Source organism: Mesocricetus auratus, unplaced genomic scaffold (genome assembly GCF_017639785.1).
Source record: "Mesocricetus auratus isolate SY011 unplaced genomic scaffold, BCM_Maur_2.0 Super-Scaffold_100021, whole genome shotgun sequence".
NCBI lineage: Eukaryota > Metazoa > Chordata > Mammalia > Rodentia > Cricetidae > Mesocricetus > Mesocricetus auratus.
The window spans coordinates 3,089,648-3,106,740 of NW_024429202.1; the positions used below are offsets into that span (position 1 = coordinate 3,089,648).

At 38.4% G+C, this 17,093-nt stretch overlaps 1 protein-coding gene across 8 annotated transcripts in view; it reads left to right on the plus strand.

Annotated features, from left to right (window-relative positions):
- Positions 1–17,093, plus strand: part of Tbc1d5 (TBC1 domain family member 5) — a 424,656-nt gene that overhangs the window by 226,788 nt on the left and 180,775 nt on the right. For all 8 annotated transcript variants that reach the window (XM_040729178.1, XM_040729183.1, XM_040729179.1 and 5 more), the window contains one exon: positions 15,739–15,841. In XM_040729178.1, the coding sequence (XP_040585112.1) occupies positions 15,739–15,841 (103 nt within the window). The remainder of the gene's footprint in view (positions 1–15,738; positions 15,842–17,093) is intronic.

The following is a 17,093-nucleotide window of genomic DNA, read 5'->3' on the forward strand; positions in this document are numbered from 1 at the left end:
TTACCAAACATTTCGCTTACTTAGCTCAGATGTTTTCCCTGACTGGGTAAGACACCATTAGATATGGAAAACTGGTCTTTATCTTTGTTTGTTTTGTTTTAACTGTTCGGTTTTTTTTTTCCCAGAAAAATATAAGATATGTGAATCAATACATATAGTTAATTTTTTTCCTGTTTTTCTTTCTTTTTTTCCTTCTAGTATATTTGAAGGTGTGTACGGGATTCAGGACATATATGTGATAGAGCCTGTAGTTCATAGTGTAGCTGGGAGTCAGTGTGACCAGTGTCACACTCCTTTAACCCTGGCGCTGCAGAGAGTAGGACAGGGAGACTTCTGGGAAATCCATTGCAACCTGGTTTATGTAGGAAGATTCTATCACAAAACAAAACAAAAACTAAAAAACAAGAAAAATTGAAGAGGACAGGGTAACTAGTATTACTTTACAGTCACCAAATTTCAAAATCATCAAAGTCTAATAGCTTGAATATTATTACCACTTTCCATCTGGCGGTGGTAGTGGGTGGTTGGTTTTGAAACAGGGTCACATTTATTCCTAGTTGTCCTTGAATTCCCTACATAGCCAGGGATGACCTTGAGCTCGTGATCTTGCCTTTACCTCCCAAGTGCTAAGATTAAAGGCATGAACCACCATCCCCAGCTCCTAGTGATCTGAAATCCATCATTTTCACTTGGATCTATAAAACTACCAGTAATACAATAGAGAAAAAAGTGTTGGTGGAGGGACAAGGGAGGAGGGATGGGAGAGGGAGCTGGGATTGACATATGAAGCATGCATGTTTCTAATTTAAATAAAAACATATATTGAGGAAAAAAATACAGAAAAGTTAATACTGAAGAATTTGGACTTTTTAAAACACACATTGTGTCCTGTGTTACAGGACATTGGTAAGTGAGAGGTCTCTGATCACTGGGTGGATTTTTCCTGCACTTACAAAAGGGGAGCTAACAGCTCTGGAGTAGTGAAGTGGAATAGTGCATATATACTGAGAGAATAGCAAATAGTTATATTTGCCTTAGGAACCGTGATTAGAGAAGGAATCTCCGAGAAGAAGACCATCCTTTTACAGATCTAGCAGAGGAGTATTTCAGGCGATGGGAACACCTGTTCAAAAACTCCCCCTAAAAATGAGTGTTGACAGGAAGAAAATAAAATGAGGTGTGACTAGAACTAAGTCATTTAAAGAAAAGAGTCTAAAAAGATGGGATTCCGTTCACAAACCATGCTTAGAACATCGTGAGGAGTCTGGATTTGTTTACGTTTGTACTGGGCAGCTGTTGGAAGATAACTGTCTTTAGAGGTAAAGGGTTCCAGTCACTTACACTGAAGATGACGTACTAAAGATGTAGTGAATAGACTCATGACACACCTTTCATATTTCTAAATGCAAATCCGGTTACTCTGTTCTGTTGAATTATTACTGTTCTGCTTGGAGTTCTCAACTTCCTGTCTATGAGGTGTTGTTTGTTGTTTTCATTGGATCTATTTGTTATCTTTTCTCCTCCAGTCCATTCCATGTGCTCAGTCAAGTCACTCTTCTCAAAGCAAATGTATAATCCTATGGCTTTATCGTAAAAAGCCTGTGACTGTCTGTGGCCACAGAAAAGTGGACTTGCCCTCTTTCTATAACACACATCTAATTCCCATTCACAGTGTTACTTTCTGTCATTATTTCACGAACACATTTTGCCTAGCATTCTCCAGCTTGTTGAGGGTCCCTGCCACTCACCATATCCATGACACATTTTATGGTCTTTCCATTTGGGTTTGGGGTTATGTTTTTTTTTTAATGCCTATTTTTCATTCTGTTGAATTTTCCTATAACTTTTATATGATATTTAACTTCGGTCTTACATTTATTTAAGTCTGTCTCATATCCACTCATGACATTTCTATTAATCTCAAGGGATGCCAAAATAAGTATGACATGTACCCAGTAAGAAGTTCAAGGCTAATAGGAAAAGCAGAAAAAGAATTACAATGAGACCAGTTGGTGCCATAGGAGAAGCAGTGTGTCCAAAATCTCTGGGGTTAGTCTGTGTCCAAGTCTCATCTGATGGGTAGACCCTGAGGAAGCAAAGAAATGAGTCCCACTTTTGGTTTTGTTGTTGTTGTTTGTTTTGTGTTTTTTTTTTTTCACGTAGACAGTCTTTGTTTGTTTGTTTGCTTTTGGTCTCAAGACACATTGCCAAATTGATGCACAATAAAAGACTAATAATTGTGCTAGTCAATGGCAATAAGTGTTGCTTCTCTTTCACTGTACTTCTCAATATTTTTTCAATCTTACCAAACATTTGCATGTTTAAAAAATATGCTAGGATCAACCTTCTAGCCTGAGTTTAAATAAGAAAAATTGATGTTGAATTTTTTTGACCTGAAGATTCATTGTGTTAAATATTTTGCTCTTAAATTATTTTAATATTCATTTTAAGCCACTACTCAAGTTTTAGTTTTAAGAGGTTTATATTCATTTCAAATTAATTGTTCCTTATCTCAGGCTAATGAAGTTGTAAATATCCCTATTTTTATTACAGAAACCAAATCAAGATACAAGGTAAATCAATGTCCAGTCTCTAGAATTTCTAATTTAGAGTTTGGATTGTTGTGAAAAAAGTTTTGCCACATTTTAATTATAAAAAGTCCCAATGTTGGCAATTTTAAAATTTAACATTATATAACATAAGTGGATTTAGGATGTAATAGCATTTTTCATACTAGATGCCAAAGAAGTATGTTATTTGGTCTATCAAGGTCTGTTCTAAAAATACACAACATCTATAATATCATTTGCAGATTAACATACTATGAGCTTTGCCAAATAGTCCCATCTTTTCTTTAGATACATTCCATCTCCTGCATTGGATGATGAAAGTTCTTTGAGTTATAATATTTTCCTTTTAACTTCAGCTTGCCTGTGTGATTTGCTGGTCATTATCTTTAACTTTTGATCTTTTTTATCCTTACTAGCTGTTACTAATTCAGATAGTTCTGTTTCCTATGTGAGTCTGCATGATGCAGTTAGTCATTTTCACCTTTTTTGAAAGATGGAAGATTTTTATTTTAGAGCTGCTTTTATTTATAATTTATGTATAGGCCAAACAGACTTTGTATCCTCACTTTAAAAAAATCATTTACCATTTTGAGTACATATTAATAATTTCAAAATTCTCTTTTAAACTGTAAATATGTACTAGTCACTTTGTTAGAAACTATGCATCAGTGACTAAGGTAATTGTGAATAAAATTTTAAAATTAAGTCTCACTCAAAGCATAGGACAGACCTATGTAGACTGTTTCTAACTTTGTAGAAGGTTCTGTTGAACACTGTTGTATAGATAATTGCTAGTTTTTGTAGTATGAATATGTTTAGGTTTTATTCATATTGGATGTGTAACTGGCAGATGCTGAATATCTGCATTGTTTTTTTTTTCCCTTTAGAAATTTATAAGACTTAGTAAGTTTTGGTCAGCTAATTCTCTATTACATTGTGGTATACTGATAGCCAGCAGACCATTGTTGGAAAACACTGATATATTAGTGCTATCTGAACAATTTTGCAGAACTGATTTAATTATTATTCATTTAAATGTGAAGTGTACCTTTGCCTTCGCTCCCTCTTCTGCAGAAATACTCCCAAAATGTCCTAACTGTTGGACTATTTTACACAGTTTCCTTAGAATCTACTTTTTATTTAAATTAAAAACAAATTACTCTAGGGAAAGGGGGATTTTACAAGCAATTTCAAAGCAGAATTGATTTTGGTGTGTGTTAATGCAGACAATCTGCCCAGTGTTAAAATGTTACAGGGGAAAAAAATACAAGCTGCCATATTCATGTGATCACACCAAAATAGCAGCTTGTATTTATATTTTCCGTCTCCTTGAGGTGGACTGCAGGCACACATGAATGAAGAGATGTGCTTCGGGTTGTGATTTTATTTAATGCAGACAAAGTACACGCTTGTGCATTCACAACCAGCCCTCACATATGCACTTGTTCACAGCCGAGAAAGTGAAAACTACAACACAAGCCGCTCTCCACGAGTTGTCAGCAACCTGTGTGTGTGTTTTTTAAATATTAAAGATGGGGAGAAAACAGATTTTCAGGGATAGAAAAAACAGTTCCTCTGTCCAATGGCCCACAGTCCTCATTTCACATTTAAGGTAAAAACTAAAATTATTATTGTTGTTGCATACATAACTTAGAAATAAGTGTTTTTCCATACTGCTGTTGTTTTTGTTCCTCTTATTGAAAATCGATGATTCCCCCCCAAATAATATATCATGATTACAGTTTCCCCGCCCTCTTCTCTTACCAGGCTCTCCCTACCACTCCTCCCACCCCGATCCATCCTTCTTGTCTTTCATTAGAAAACAACAGGCTTTTAAGAGATAATAATTAAATAAAATACAAACTAACACATTGGAATTGAACAAAACTAACAGAAGAATAGAGCCCAGGAGAAGGCACAAGAAACAGAGACCCACTTGTTTGCATACCCAAGAATCCCATAAAAACACTAAACTGGATGCCATAGTTTATATGCAAAGGATCTAGTTCAGACCCGTGCATGCTGCCTCAGTCTCTAGGAGTGCATGTGAGATTTGATCATGGTAACTTATTTTTTTCTTGGTGTCTGCTTCCCCTCTAGGTCTTACTGTATTTCCACTTCCTCTTCAGAAGGGTTCCCTGATCCCTGAGGGAAAGGATTTGATTGGGACATCCCATTTAGGTCTCCATGTTCCAAGGTCTCTCACTCTCTACCAGCTGTCTGCCTGAGGTCTCTGTGTTTCTCCCGTCTGCTGCAGGAAGAAGCTTCTTTGATGATGGCAGAGCAAGGCATGGATCTATGAATATAGTAGAATGTCATTGAGATTCATTTTATTGCTTTTTTTTAAGCAGTAGTAAATGGTTTCATTGTAGGTCCTTAGGCTAGTCTCAGGGCAGTTTGGGGTATGAGATCGTTCTCATGGAGTGCCCTCTGTCAAACCCGAGACTAGCTGGTCACCTCCACAAGCGTGCCACAATTGCCTTATTATTTTTTTTTCAGCAGGACACCATTGTCAATCACAGAGCGTGTGTTTGGCTTGGCGTTTACACTTCTCTTTTGGTAGCTTACAGGGTACCCTCCTGTACCAAAGATACCATCATGTAGGGGTGAAGGCTCTAAGTAGGTACCAGCTAGATTTATCCATGTTCAGTGAGTTTTGCAGGTGTTGTCTCCACCAATGTGACCATGCTATCATTTTGTGGACAGTAGCCTCCCTGTCTTGGCAACAGCCTGGAGTGTTTGTGGGATTCCCATGGGACCCCTTTGGCCAACAACTCAATTGGATATAACCCAGTCTCAGTATTGGAAGCATCATTTGGGACTATGTGTCCTTACTATTTGGCAATATTTCATTTAGATCAAATCATCTGTGTGCATACCTTACAGAGTTTCTATTGTATTGTTTTCAGAGTACCCCTCAAATGGCTCTTAATTTCAACTGTCTCTCCCTGCCCCTGCCTCCTGTCCCCTTCCCCACTTGATCCTCCTATTCCATATGATGCTACCATGCATCAATAACTACCTGTCTTATTTCCCTATCCTAAGGAGGGTTGTCTGCCTACCCTAACCCCTTCCTCTGTACCTACCTTTGAGGCTCTACAGGTTATAACTTGGTTATCATTGACCCAACAGCAAATTTCTGCATAAAAGTGAATACATACTACATTTGTCTTTTTGGACCTCACTCAAGATGGGTTTTTCTTTTTCCATTTGTATCCATTTACCTGCCAATTTCACGATTTAATTTTTTTATGCCTAAGTAAGACTTCATTGTGTAAATATATCACATTTTAATAATCTATTATTCTGCTGAGGAGCATCTAGGTTATTTCCAATTTCTGGCTATTGTGAATAGAGCAGCAATGAACATTGTTGAGCAAGTGTCTCTGTGGGAAGATGAAGCATCCTTTGGGTATATGCATTATGGTGGTATAGCTGGGTCTTGAGGGGGACTGATTCCCATCTTCCTGAGGAACTGCCATACTGATTTCCATAGTGGCTGTACAAGTTTGCACACCCACCAGCAATGGAGGAGTGTTCTCCCTTACTCCACATCCTTTCCAGCATGAGCTGTCAATTTGATCTTAACCATCCTGACAGATGAAGATAGACTATCAAAGTAGTTTTGTTTTGTGTTCTCCTGTTAGTTAGGGATGTCAAACATTTTTAAAAGTGTTTCTTAGCCATTTGAGTTTCCTCTTTGAAGAATTCTCTGTTTATGTCAATTTGTACCCCCATTTTTTAAGCTAGGTTATTTTCTTGATACCCTGTTTTTTGAGTTATTTGTAAATTGTCAGCCCTCTATTAGATGTATAATTGGTAAAGACTTTCTTCCATTATGGACTACAGCTGTATTCGAATGACCTTGTTCTTTGTCATGCGGAACCTTTCCAGATCCATGAGGTTCCACTTCCTAATTGTTGATTTTAGTGCCTGTGCTAAAGGTGTTCTGTTCATAAAGTTGTTGTTGTTTTCTGTCCTAATGAGTTCAAAACTATTCTCCACTTTCTTTTCAGTTCAGTGTATCTGGTTTTATGTTGAGGTCTTTGGTCCATTGGGAGATAGGTTTTACACATGATGATAAATATGGGTCTGCTTGAATTCTTTTGCATTCATACATCCAGTGTGACCAGCACTTTATGTTGAAGATGCTGTCTTTATTCCAGTGTGTATTTCTGTCTGGCGTCTTTATAAGAGAAATAAGATGTTCATGGTTGTGTACTTATGTTTGGGTCTTCGGTTTGATTCCAGTGATTAACATTTCTGTTTTTTGCCAGTACATGTTTTTATTACCATAGCTCTGTTGTACAGCTTGAAGTAAAGAATGTGATACCTTCAGCTGTTCTTTCACATTTCAGGATGATTTTAACTATCCTGGGTTTTTTTGTTTTGTTTTGTTTTGTTTTTTGTGCTTCTGTATGAAGCTGAGAATTGATCTTCCCAGGTCTGTGAAGAAGTGTTGGGATTTTGATGGAGATGCATTGGATCTGCAGATTGCCTTTGGTAGGACAGGATTTTGATGGAGATGCGTTGGATCTGCAGATTGCTTTGGTAGAATGGGATTTTGATGGAGACGAGTTGGATCTGCGGATTGCCTTTGGTAGGATGGGATTTTGATGGAGATTGCATTGGGTCTGCAGATTGCTTTGGTAGGATGGGATTTTGATGGAGATACATTGGATCTGCAGATTGCCTTTGGTAGGATGGGATTTTGATGGAGATGCGTTGGATCTGCAGATTGCCTTTGGTAGGATGGGATTTTGATGGAGATGCATTGGATCTGCAGATTGCTTTGGTAGAAGGGGATTTTGATGGAGATGAGTTGGATCTGCAGATTGCCTTTGGTAGGGCGGCCATTTGTACTGCTGCTCTGCTTCCCTGATCTTTTAAGTCCACCTACTCCCCAATAACTTACTCCATGTTTTTATTATTAAGACCAAAGAGATTTCCTGCTACAAAGTACTTTTTGATAAATCACTATGACCCACAGCTGTTGTAGAAGTTGAACATTCTAATAAAGACTACTTCTTTTATATACCCACATTTTATCGTGAATAATCATCTGAAATTATGTACAGATTTACAGTTGTGCTCCAATTTTTTCTAATCTCCCAAATTCTTAGTTATCTTTGGAGTCTCCATGGTGGACATGTATGTGTGGTTAGCCATCTACTTAATTCCTTGAAATCTTCAGTTTAAGAAACATTTATTGAGTACATCCAGTGCACAAAGCACATGTGAAACAAATTGGACAGAACATAAATGAATCTGCACATTGCAGCTTATTTAGAAAGTGGTGACAATTAAAATCTGTATTTCCAGTTCAGTGTTTCTCAACTATGAATTTTTGACATTTCAGACCAAATAACTGCTGTGAGAGGCTGTTAGGTACGGCTTGGCTCGTATTCTCCCTGCGGAAGCACTAGGGCTGGGGGTGGGGCATTCTTCTTAACCCTTTTCAAGAGCCTTTTTGTCTTTTTTCCCCCATGATTGAAGATTTTTTTCTAGTTTTATTTTAGCTCTTACAAAAGGGTTTCTCAGTCAAGCTTCTGGTTTCATCTTCAATCTTTTCCGTCTGTGACCTAGATTTTATTTCGCCAAGAAACAGTGCCATAACGTTACCGTCGATTGCTGATTGGAGAGGCTGAGAACTGAAGATTTTAGAGTCAACAGCTTCTTGCACAAGCATGCTTCCCAGATCTTCCTTTTGCTTTTTCTTTGTTCATTCTACCCTAGGTAAGGGGAGCTAGGACATGACTCCTTCGGTGCAGTAGCTGGATTCTCCTCAGACATGGCACCCAGCTTATTAGCAAGTTTACTGTCTCTGTGGGACCAGAGGCTCCAGTGTGTCAGGATATCTGTCTTGCATAGTAGTGAACCCTTCTCCTCCTTTATTCCTATAATTTTTTCCATATTGTCACGGAAGCCCTTACTGGCAGCTGCTCCTGGGTTGTCTTTACCGTCTCTTTCATACCCTTCAGTCCTTCACCAACATCCTCCTGAAGAGCGTTCTTGGCTCATCCTAATGCTCTTCTTCAGTCTTCCTCAGACCTGTCTTCTAATGTGTGTTTCCATTCTGTGCTAGACTGTTGTTCATAAACAGTAAACCCCGGTAAGGTATTAGAGTTGTTTGGGTGGTTAATGGTAAACTAGGGAGTTTTCATCAGCTCATTTTCAGGTTTGGATGAGTGCTTAAATTTGATTTTCTGGTTTTGAAATATGGGTATAACACCAGTTATTTTTCCTTCAAGCCTTCTGTGCTTCTTTGTCCTGCTTCATGACTATAAACCCTTACCAGGGGCTTTATTTTTACCCCTGAGGCATCTTATTGAATACTTACATCTTCACTAATTCATCTGGGCCCAATGCATTGTCTGTTTTAATACTTCTAATTACCTAATTATGTACTATGATTCGGGGACAAAGCCCTTCATCGTTTTACTCATTTCTTAACCCTTTTCTTTCTTGGGAAATATTTTTTGTATCTTTGTTCTATGAAACCTATTGACTTAAGATAATCTAGATATCTGTCTATAGTGAGTACTTCTGATGCAATGCCAAGTATTGCCAGAAACACTTTGAACTCATTGTTGTGTTTATTTTGAATTTACTTTTGATAATCATATGTTCAGAAACCTTTTACTTTTGCCAGTTTTTTTTTTTTTGATGAGCCACATTCATTTGTGTGATTGTATGCAGGTTAGGCATTTGAGTAATGGGTACTGGAGTGATGGCTTAGAAGTAAGACCACTAGCTGCTCTTCTTGAGGACATGAGTTTAATTCCCAGCACCCATATCAGTTTCTTGCAACTGCCTATAACTGCAGCTCCAGGGAATCCCATGCCTTTGGCCTCTGTGGGCACTTGCACTCACATGCACATAACTACAAACACACATAGAGTTTTCAAAAATGGCATTTTTTGAAAGCTGAGTACTATACAGGTGTACCACTGAACTTCATTTCCAGCCCATAACCTTTGAGTTCCATTATTTTAGGTTGCACATATAAGTGAAAACATGTAGATTTCATCTTTCTGTCTATAGCTTATTTACCTTAGCATGTTTTCCATTTCCATCCATATTCTTAAAACTAGTAGAATTTCTTTCTGTCTTCATGCTGAAAGATCTTCCATTGTATATGCACATACATTCATCTCAACCTTCTATCCATTTGAGGTGCTCACGTGGTATATATTTTATGTGCTACACTGGATTTAGGAGTATGGACATATCTTTTATGTGTCAAATCTTACAGCCAGTGTGAAGAAGTGGATATTCTGATTTTATTTTATATTTGAGGATTCTTCATACCATCTTCTTTAATGGCAGTATTAATTTACATCTTCACCAACAATAGTCTGGGATTCCGTTTGCACATTATCACTAATACTTCATTCTTTTGTCTCTTTGAGGCTGTCCATTCTGTCAGATGGGAAGTGATATTTCATTGATTTGTAGATCTCTAATTTCTTAGAAGTGTAGAGTGCTTCATGCCTGTTAGCCACGGTGTCTTCTTTAGAGAAATGTTGATGCAAGCCTTAATCTTTAATAGTCAAATGTAACCACAACCATTGCCCAGGCCAGTATAGGCTTTCTCCTATATTTTCTTCTAGTTGTGTCAGTTTTATGTTAAAACTTAGTCATCGAAAAACATTTTTAGAAGGTTTTGTTTTTGCCTTGTTATTTTATCAGGGCCCAGTTTTAATATTTATCTACAGATATCCAATGTTCTCAACACTCTTTAGTAAGTGACAGCTCTTCTTTCTTCCTTTTTTGTTTTTTGTTTGTTTGGGTTTTGTTTTGCTTTTTGTTCTTTGAGACAGGTTTTCTGTGTAAGACCCTGGCTGCCCTGGAACTCACTGTGAAGACCAGGCTGAACTCACGCTTACAGAGATCTGCCTGCTTCTGCCTCCAGAGTTCTGGGATTAAAGGTGTGTGCCACTACCACTAATCAAAAGACTGTGTCTTTTTGCTTTGTATATTCTTTATGTCATTTTCAAAAACCAAAAGAACATTGCTCTCCCTCTGTTGGTTGATGTGTCTGCCTTTATGCCAATACTATCCTGATTTAATTATTGTTGCTTTGTAGTATAGTTTGAAATCATCTAGTGTGATAAATGTAGTGTTTGCTCATGGTTTTCTTGTCTATTTTGGTTATTTTGTGGCTAAATATGATTTCTTTATAATTTTATTTCACATTTTTTATTGATTCTTTGGGAATTTCACATTATATACTCCAATCCCACTCATTTCCCAGTCTTTTCATATCCTCATTCACTCTTGTAGCTCCCACAAAAGAAAATGTTTTAAGAAAGGAAAGAAAAGATAAACATTTCACTTCTCCATCTTTCCTTCCTCTCCATCATATATTCATTTGCCATGGTGGCCTTGGGAAGGCCGTGTGGCACATGGTGTACCCTTTCCCCAAGCAGTCACACTTATGATGTCCATTGCAGTTAGTTATTGGTCTGTTCCAGAATTCTGATACATCACCAATACTGGACCCTCACCAAAACTTCACTTAGCTACCCTGCGGTTGCCCTGATCATGGAGATCCTGTGGCCATGGTTCTACAGGATCAGTCACTTCACATGCTCTATTAGGTCATAGATGGGGTAAATATTAGCATGGGCCAACTCAAAGCCCTGAATGTTGGCCTGGGTGGTAGCTGAGTTTTTCAGTCAGGGGCTCTACCAGGACTGCCCCCCTCAGGTGAGGATCAGGGCCATGTCTCCCATGTTCATGGTGAGGGGTGAATCCAGCTCTCCTGTGTGCAGGGCCTTCTCTCCCGTGGCAGCAGCTGGTGTGTGGGGGAGGGAAGTTTTCCCAGAGCCAAAGTTAGTCATGGCCAGCTCTCCCACTGTGGCAGCCAGTGAGGAATGAGACAAGTTCTCCTGTGCCCAGACCATCAGGACCAACTTTCCCATGGCCCCCATAGTAACAAGGATCACAGACATCAACACAGACCCAGACATGGCCTTCAGTCACAGCCTATGCCTGGACAGCACTTGGCCCCAGGTGGCATTTTAGGCCACCCATATTAGCCTGTTCATCACCACCTTTTCATCTGTAATTCTGTTTCTCTCCACTGTGGACAAACCACTTCTCTCGCATTTTTCTACCATATGCCTGTTGACCTTAGTGACACCTACCAAAGGCAGGCCTGTGGCAGTCTGCTGCCCTCCTGGGTTTGTATGCATGATTTCTTGTACCTGTCATAAATGACATGAAGGTTTCTTATGATGATTGCATTAATCATATAGGTTTCTTTGAATAATATTATAAAATTGTTTTCCAATCCTATTTTAATTTTCTGGCCAAGTATAAAAGTGACTTTACTTGGATTTCAGTGTTTCATTAATATAATAATTAAACTTGTTGCCGAGCAGTGGAGGTGCACATTTTTAAACCCAGGACTTGGGAGGAGAGGCGGGCAGATCTCTGTGAGTTCGAGGCCAGTCTGGTCTACAGAGTGAGTGCCAGGACAGCCTCCAAAGCCACAGAGAAACCCTGTCTCAAAAACCAAAATAAGTAAATAAATAAAAAATAAATTTGTCTCTACTCCTATTTATTATTGTGGGTTTTCTTCCCTCCTGTTTTCCTACTTGGTCTTTTGTTTCATTTTTGTTTTTTTTTGTCTCAGTCAGGAAGACTTTTGGAGAATGGGTTGAGATAGGATTTCTCTGTCCCGGCCTATCCTGGAATTGGCTCTGTAGACCAGGCTGGCCTTGAACTCAGAGATCCACCAGTCTCTGCCTCCTGAGTGCTGGGACGAAAGGCATGTGCCACCACTGTCTGTCAATCAGGAACTTTTACAGTCTAAATAGTATTGTTTTTCATTATCACATTTTTTTCTGAAGGTACTGTTGCTTTTCTGTTCTTTCATGAAGTTATAGCTTATTATTCATCTTTTAAATTTTGTTTGATTTGGTCAGCGTTGTATGTGTTTTATTCAAAACCAGATTTGCCTTTCTAAGCGTAGCTGAACCACACTGATTTTGAAACTACTTTATCCATCCCATGGGTGTCTGGCACTCTTAGGAGGACCGAAGAGCTAGAGGCTGTCCTAAAGCTTAGAGCTTACCGCAGCAGGTGATAATGGCCTTTCCTGTAAGAGCTTCTCTCTGTGCTGCCTCTCTTATATCTATTTCCATATAAAAATGTCTCTCAGCTTGCATATTGATTGTACAGCAAGTATTTCTTGTAGATCAACATTCTGAACTTGGTTCTTCTTTCTGTGAATCTCAGATCACAACCCTTTTCCTGGAAGTGCATTCCTCAGGCTTCCTTTTAACCATAGGGACGAAGGGCTCAGTGCTGCTGCTCTGCTGTCTGACCAGGAATGCAGGCCAGTACTGATTTCTCCAGGTTCCTTACGTGACGATCAGTTCTTCTTCTTCTTCTGAAAGAGTGCATACTTGCGTTTCTTTTTCAGATACTCCTGCGTCTTTCTTCCTCAGTTACTCAATGCTATGGTTTCAACAGAATTTTAAAAAGAAAGTTATACTTGTTAAAAAATAAAATATACAGGGTAACATGAAATTTCATGAATGGGTATTTGAGCACTGGAGAGCAGAAGTCTCCATGCTGCTGCCTAACACATTTTCAGTTGGTTGATATTTAATTGTCTTTCTGAACTTTAGCTCTTGTGGCTCTCTCACTTTTAATCTCCCAAGTGACTAGTATGCCTTTAAATGAAACCATTAATTGTATACAGTGTAATTTAATTTTTTATATTTAGATGGCAAACACTTTTATATACATAATTCATAGACATATGAGTCAAAGTGAGTATAACAGTTTTCACTGTTTTTCCATGATCATTGTATTGCAACACCCAAACTGTACTTATTTTTGTCAGTATGCATAGAACATTTCCAAATAATAGACAAAAAAAAGTAGTACAAAATTGTTGAACCAGCTCATTCAGATTTTTCCTGCACCTACTTTAACAACTGAAATAAGCTTAAGTCACATCATGAGGGACAGGCACAGAGATTTCCTGACTAGAAAGTATTGTTTTATTCACCCCTTAATGGATGCATCTCTAAGAATAGCAGTTTACGTGTTAATTGTATGTGGACCCTTTTTCCTAATTGCTGCCTGCAGGTCAGAAGGGGAGATACGCATCTGGATGGTTGTCAGTTTCATGCACAGATATGATTCACCTTCCTCTTATTCTTAGGTTGTTTCCCAGCCCCCAGAGAATTTCCCTTGCTGCTAAGGTAGAACACAGAAACCTGAGTCTAGGCACACCTGCACATCAAAGGAAAGTTTAAGATTAAGCCATACATACTCAGAAGACATTGCCTCAACTATATAAGAAATAGGATCTGAAAAATTACTCCTCCCTGATGCTTAACATAGCTCAACTGGACTAGAGGAACTGCTGACCCTCACAGTTAGCCAACACTAGATGAGTATGAAACACAGCACCGCCAAGGTCTCCAAAAGAAAGCAGTAAACTTTAGCAAAATGGAGTACTCAGATGTTACTGGTCTTTAAAAGACTCTACTAAAGAGTACTAGCCATTTTCAATTATGCCTTCTGCCTCCATGTCCTAGGCAGTAGTGATAGCCTGTGCCTCCATGTCCTAGGCAGTAGTGATAGCCTGTGCCTCCGTGCCCTAGGTAGTAGTGATAGGCTGTGCCTCCATGTCCTAGGCAGTAGTGATAGCCTGTGCCTCCATGTCCTAGGCAGTAGTGATAGGCTGTGCCTCCATGTCCTAGGCAGTAGTGATAGGCTGTGCCTCCATGTCCTAGGCAGTAGTGATAGGCTGTGCCTCCATGTCCTAGGCAGTAGTGATAGGCTGTGCCTCCATGTCCTAGGCAGTAGTGATAGCCTGTGCCTCCATGTCCTAGGCAGTAGTGATAGCCATGCTCTCCTCTTATTAAGAAGATAAACGAACAACATCTCCTGTGCTAAGCCATCCTTGCTCCAGCTAGAAATTCAGCAATATGAATTAAAACACGGGCTTTTCTACTTAGATTTGTGAGTTTTTCATTTCTTTTCATACAATATCACCTCCTTCCTGATATCCCCTTCTTTCAGGGTTAGTCCTGCCTTTAGTCTTTACCACTGCCCTATAAGAAGTGTGGATTTGCTGTATTGTGTTACTCGGGTATAAACTCAACTGTACCTTTCTTCTAAAGTTGCCCCACCTTTTCTCCTGCACCAAAGCCGTGCTCCCCTCTGCCACTATTCCCGTCCTCTTCTCGTTTCCAGTCACTCTGCGTGAGCCACTGGCCGCCTCCTTTGCCTTCTTATCCTTCTGTCTGGCTTAGTTGCCTTTCACACTAATGTTCCATGTTCTTCTTCAAAAATTGTTGACCGAGCCCAGTTGACGCTTGTAGATGACATCACGTTGCATGTGTGTTGCTGTTTGTTCATTGGTTTCTTTCAGTTGTACATTGTCACATCCCCGATAACTTCTTGACTCCTCTCAGGCAGATTATCCATCCACCTTTTCTATGCCACAGTTTATCAAAGCCCTTTGTGCAGTATTTTATGCAGAGACATTTAGTTAAGGCTTACTTACTTGTGTTCCATTTAATTCTACATTTTAATCAGATGAAACTAATAGAACTGTAATATCCAGTTAAAATCCTGATACCAAGAAAAATAGTGACAATGTGATACCAAGAAAAATAGTGACAATGATTATTTTAGAAAAATTATACTTATGAAATGACATTATAATTTTCAAAATATCAAATGGGGTGATTGGACATGGTGCATATACCTGTAATTATAGTACCCACGAAACTGGACAGGCAGTAAACCTTTTCTACACTTGCTTTGGTTAGTTAGTGAGACCAGACTGTTTTTCTCAAAGAAACAGAGTACCCCCTACAAACAGGCTAAAAGCAAAGTAACTTCTCAACCTCAAATACGTTGACTGTCCTTTATTTCTAAAATCACTGTAATTCCTACATGAAATTATTTAAGTATATAAGAAATGAAATATTTTCTGTTGAAAGGTGTCCTGTGCCTGAGGAATTTAATGGTTTTCTTTCCCTTTGTTGCTCAGTTTTAATCCTATCATAGTTGATCAGAGCTGAGGTGAGACACTCTACAGAACTTTAAACCTTTTAGAGATGAGAGTCTGGGACTATTTCTGGGACTCCTAGTTAGATTCAACATATGTTTATTTTTTTCTTTTTTTCAGATTTCCTGAAATGCAGTTTTTCCAACAAGAAAATGTGAGAAAAATTCTTACAGATGTTCTGTTCTGTTATGCTAGAGAAAATGAGCAGTTGCTTTATAAACAGGTAATGAAAATATCTTACAGGTGACACCCATTGACTGAGAATATCAGTACACTTCAACAATGGCAGGACAATATGCAACCTTTGTTCTGTCCAAAGTGCTATCACAATGTAAGGTAGCACTGCTCGCCAGATGGAGAGAGCAAAGGGCACGCATTCTGAAGCGCTCGTTCCTCATTGTGAGACAGGCTGTCTGTCTTCTGTGTGCTGTCTGATCTTCCCTGTACACTTTTGGAGTTCATATATCAAACTTTTCAGAATTGTGTGTAAATATCCTTCCTTCCTTCCTTCCTTCCTTCCTTCCTTCCTTGTTCATTTTTGTTGTTGTTTTTTGAGACAGGGTTTCTCTTTGTAGCTTTGGAGACTGTCCTGGAACTCACTCTGTAGACCAGGCTGGCCTTGAACTCACAGAGATCCACCTGCCACTGCCTCCCAAGTGCTGGGATTAAAGGCATACACCACCATGGCCTGGCATAAATATCGTTTCTAAGTACAGCAATTATTAATATGTGACATCATGATGAAAGTAATCAGAATGTCCCTCTGAAGTGTACCCACAGTGAATTTGAGAAAGGTTCTGCAATTTTTTAAGTTTTAAAGATTCTTAGCTAGATTCTTGTGCTCTGAGTTTTGACTCATTTCATTACCAAAGATGACTAGATCATTTTAATATTTTAAAATATAAATCATTTAATATATAAATACATACAAATTTCTTATTTAAGTTTATTATATTGCACTATATACATGCATATACTTAAGTATTTTTGTTTTCTAAGTATATATAAGATTTCAAACTAAATTAAAAACAATCAAAAGTTACATCTAGTTGTAGTTTAATGAAACAGAAAATAACTGTGGAAAAGGTGATATTCAACCAGAAGGAAACTTTACAAGGTTTTAATATGGGACAGCCAGGTTACAGTTGTATTAAGAACTCTCACAAGGTAGGCTTGACTCTGGAATGGAGCCACACCGAGATCCATCACATGTGTTCTTACTAGTTACATCTCATCAGTAGCCATTCAGAATTTAAATTGAAAATATGCATTTCATTCAAATTTCTGCAGATATATTTGATACTAAAGTGATAAACAAATAGAAAAATAATAGTATGTTTTTCAGTGGGAAATTTTAAATACAAATATTCCTTCTTCCTAAATGAATGTGTAATCTCAGTAATTGTCTGGAATATGTATCTTATATATTAAAGCTTGCCATAGTTCTTTCACATTTAGTGTCTCAAAGATGAGCA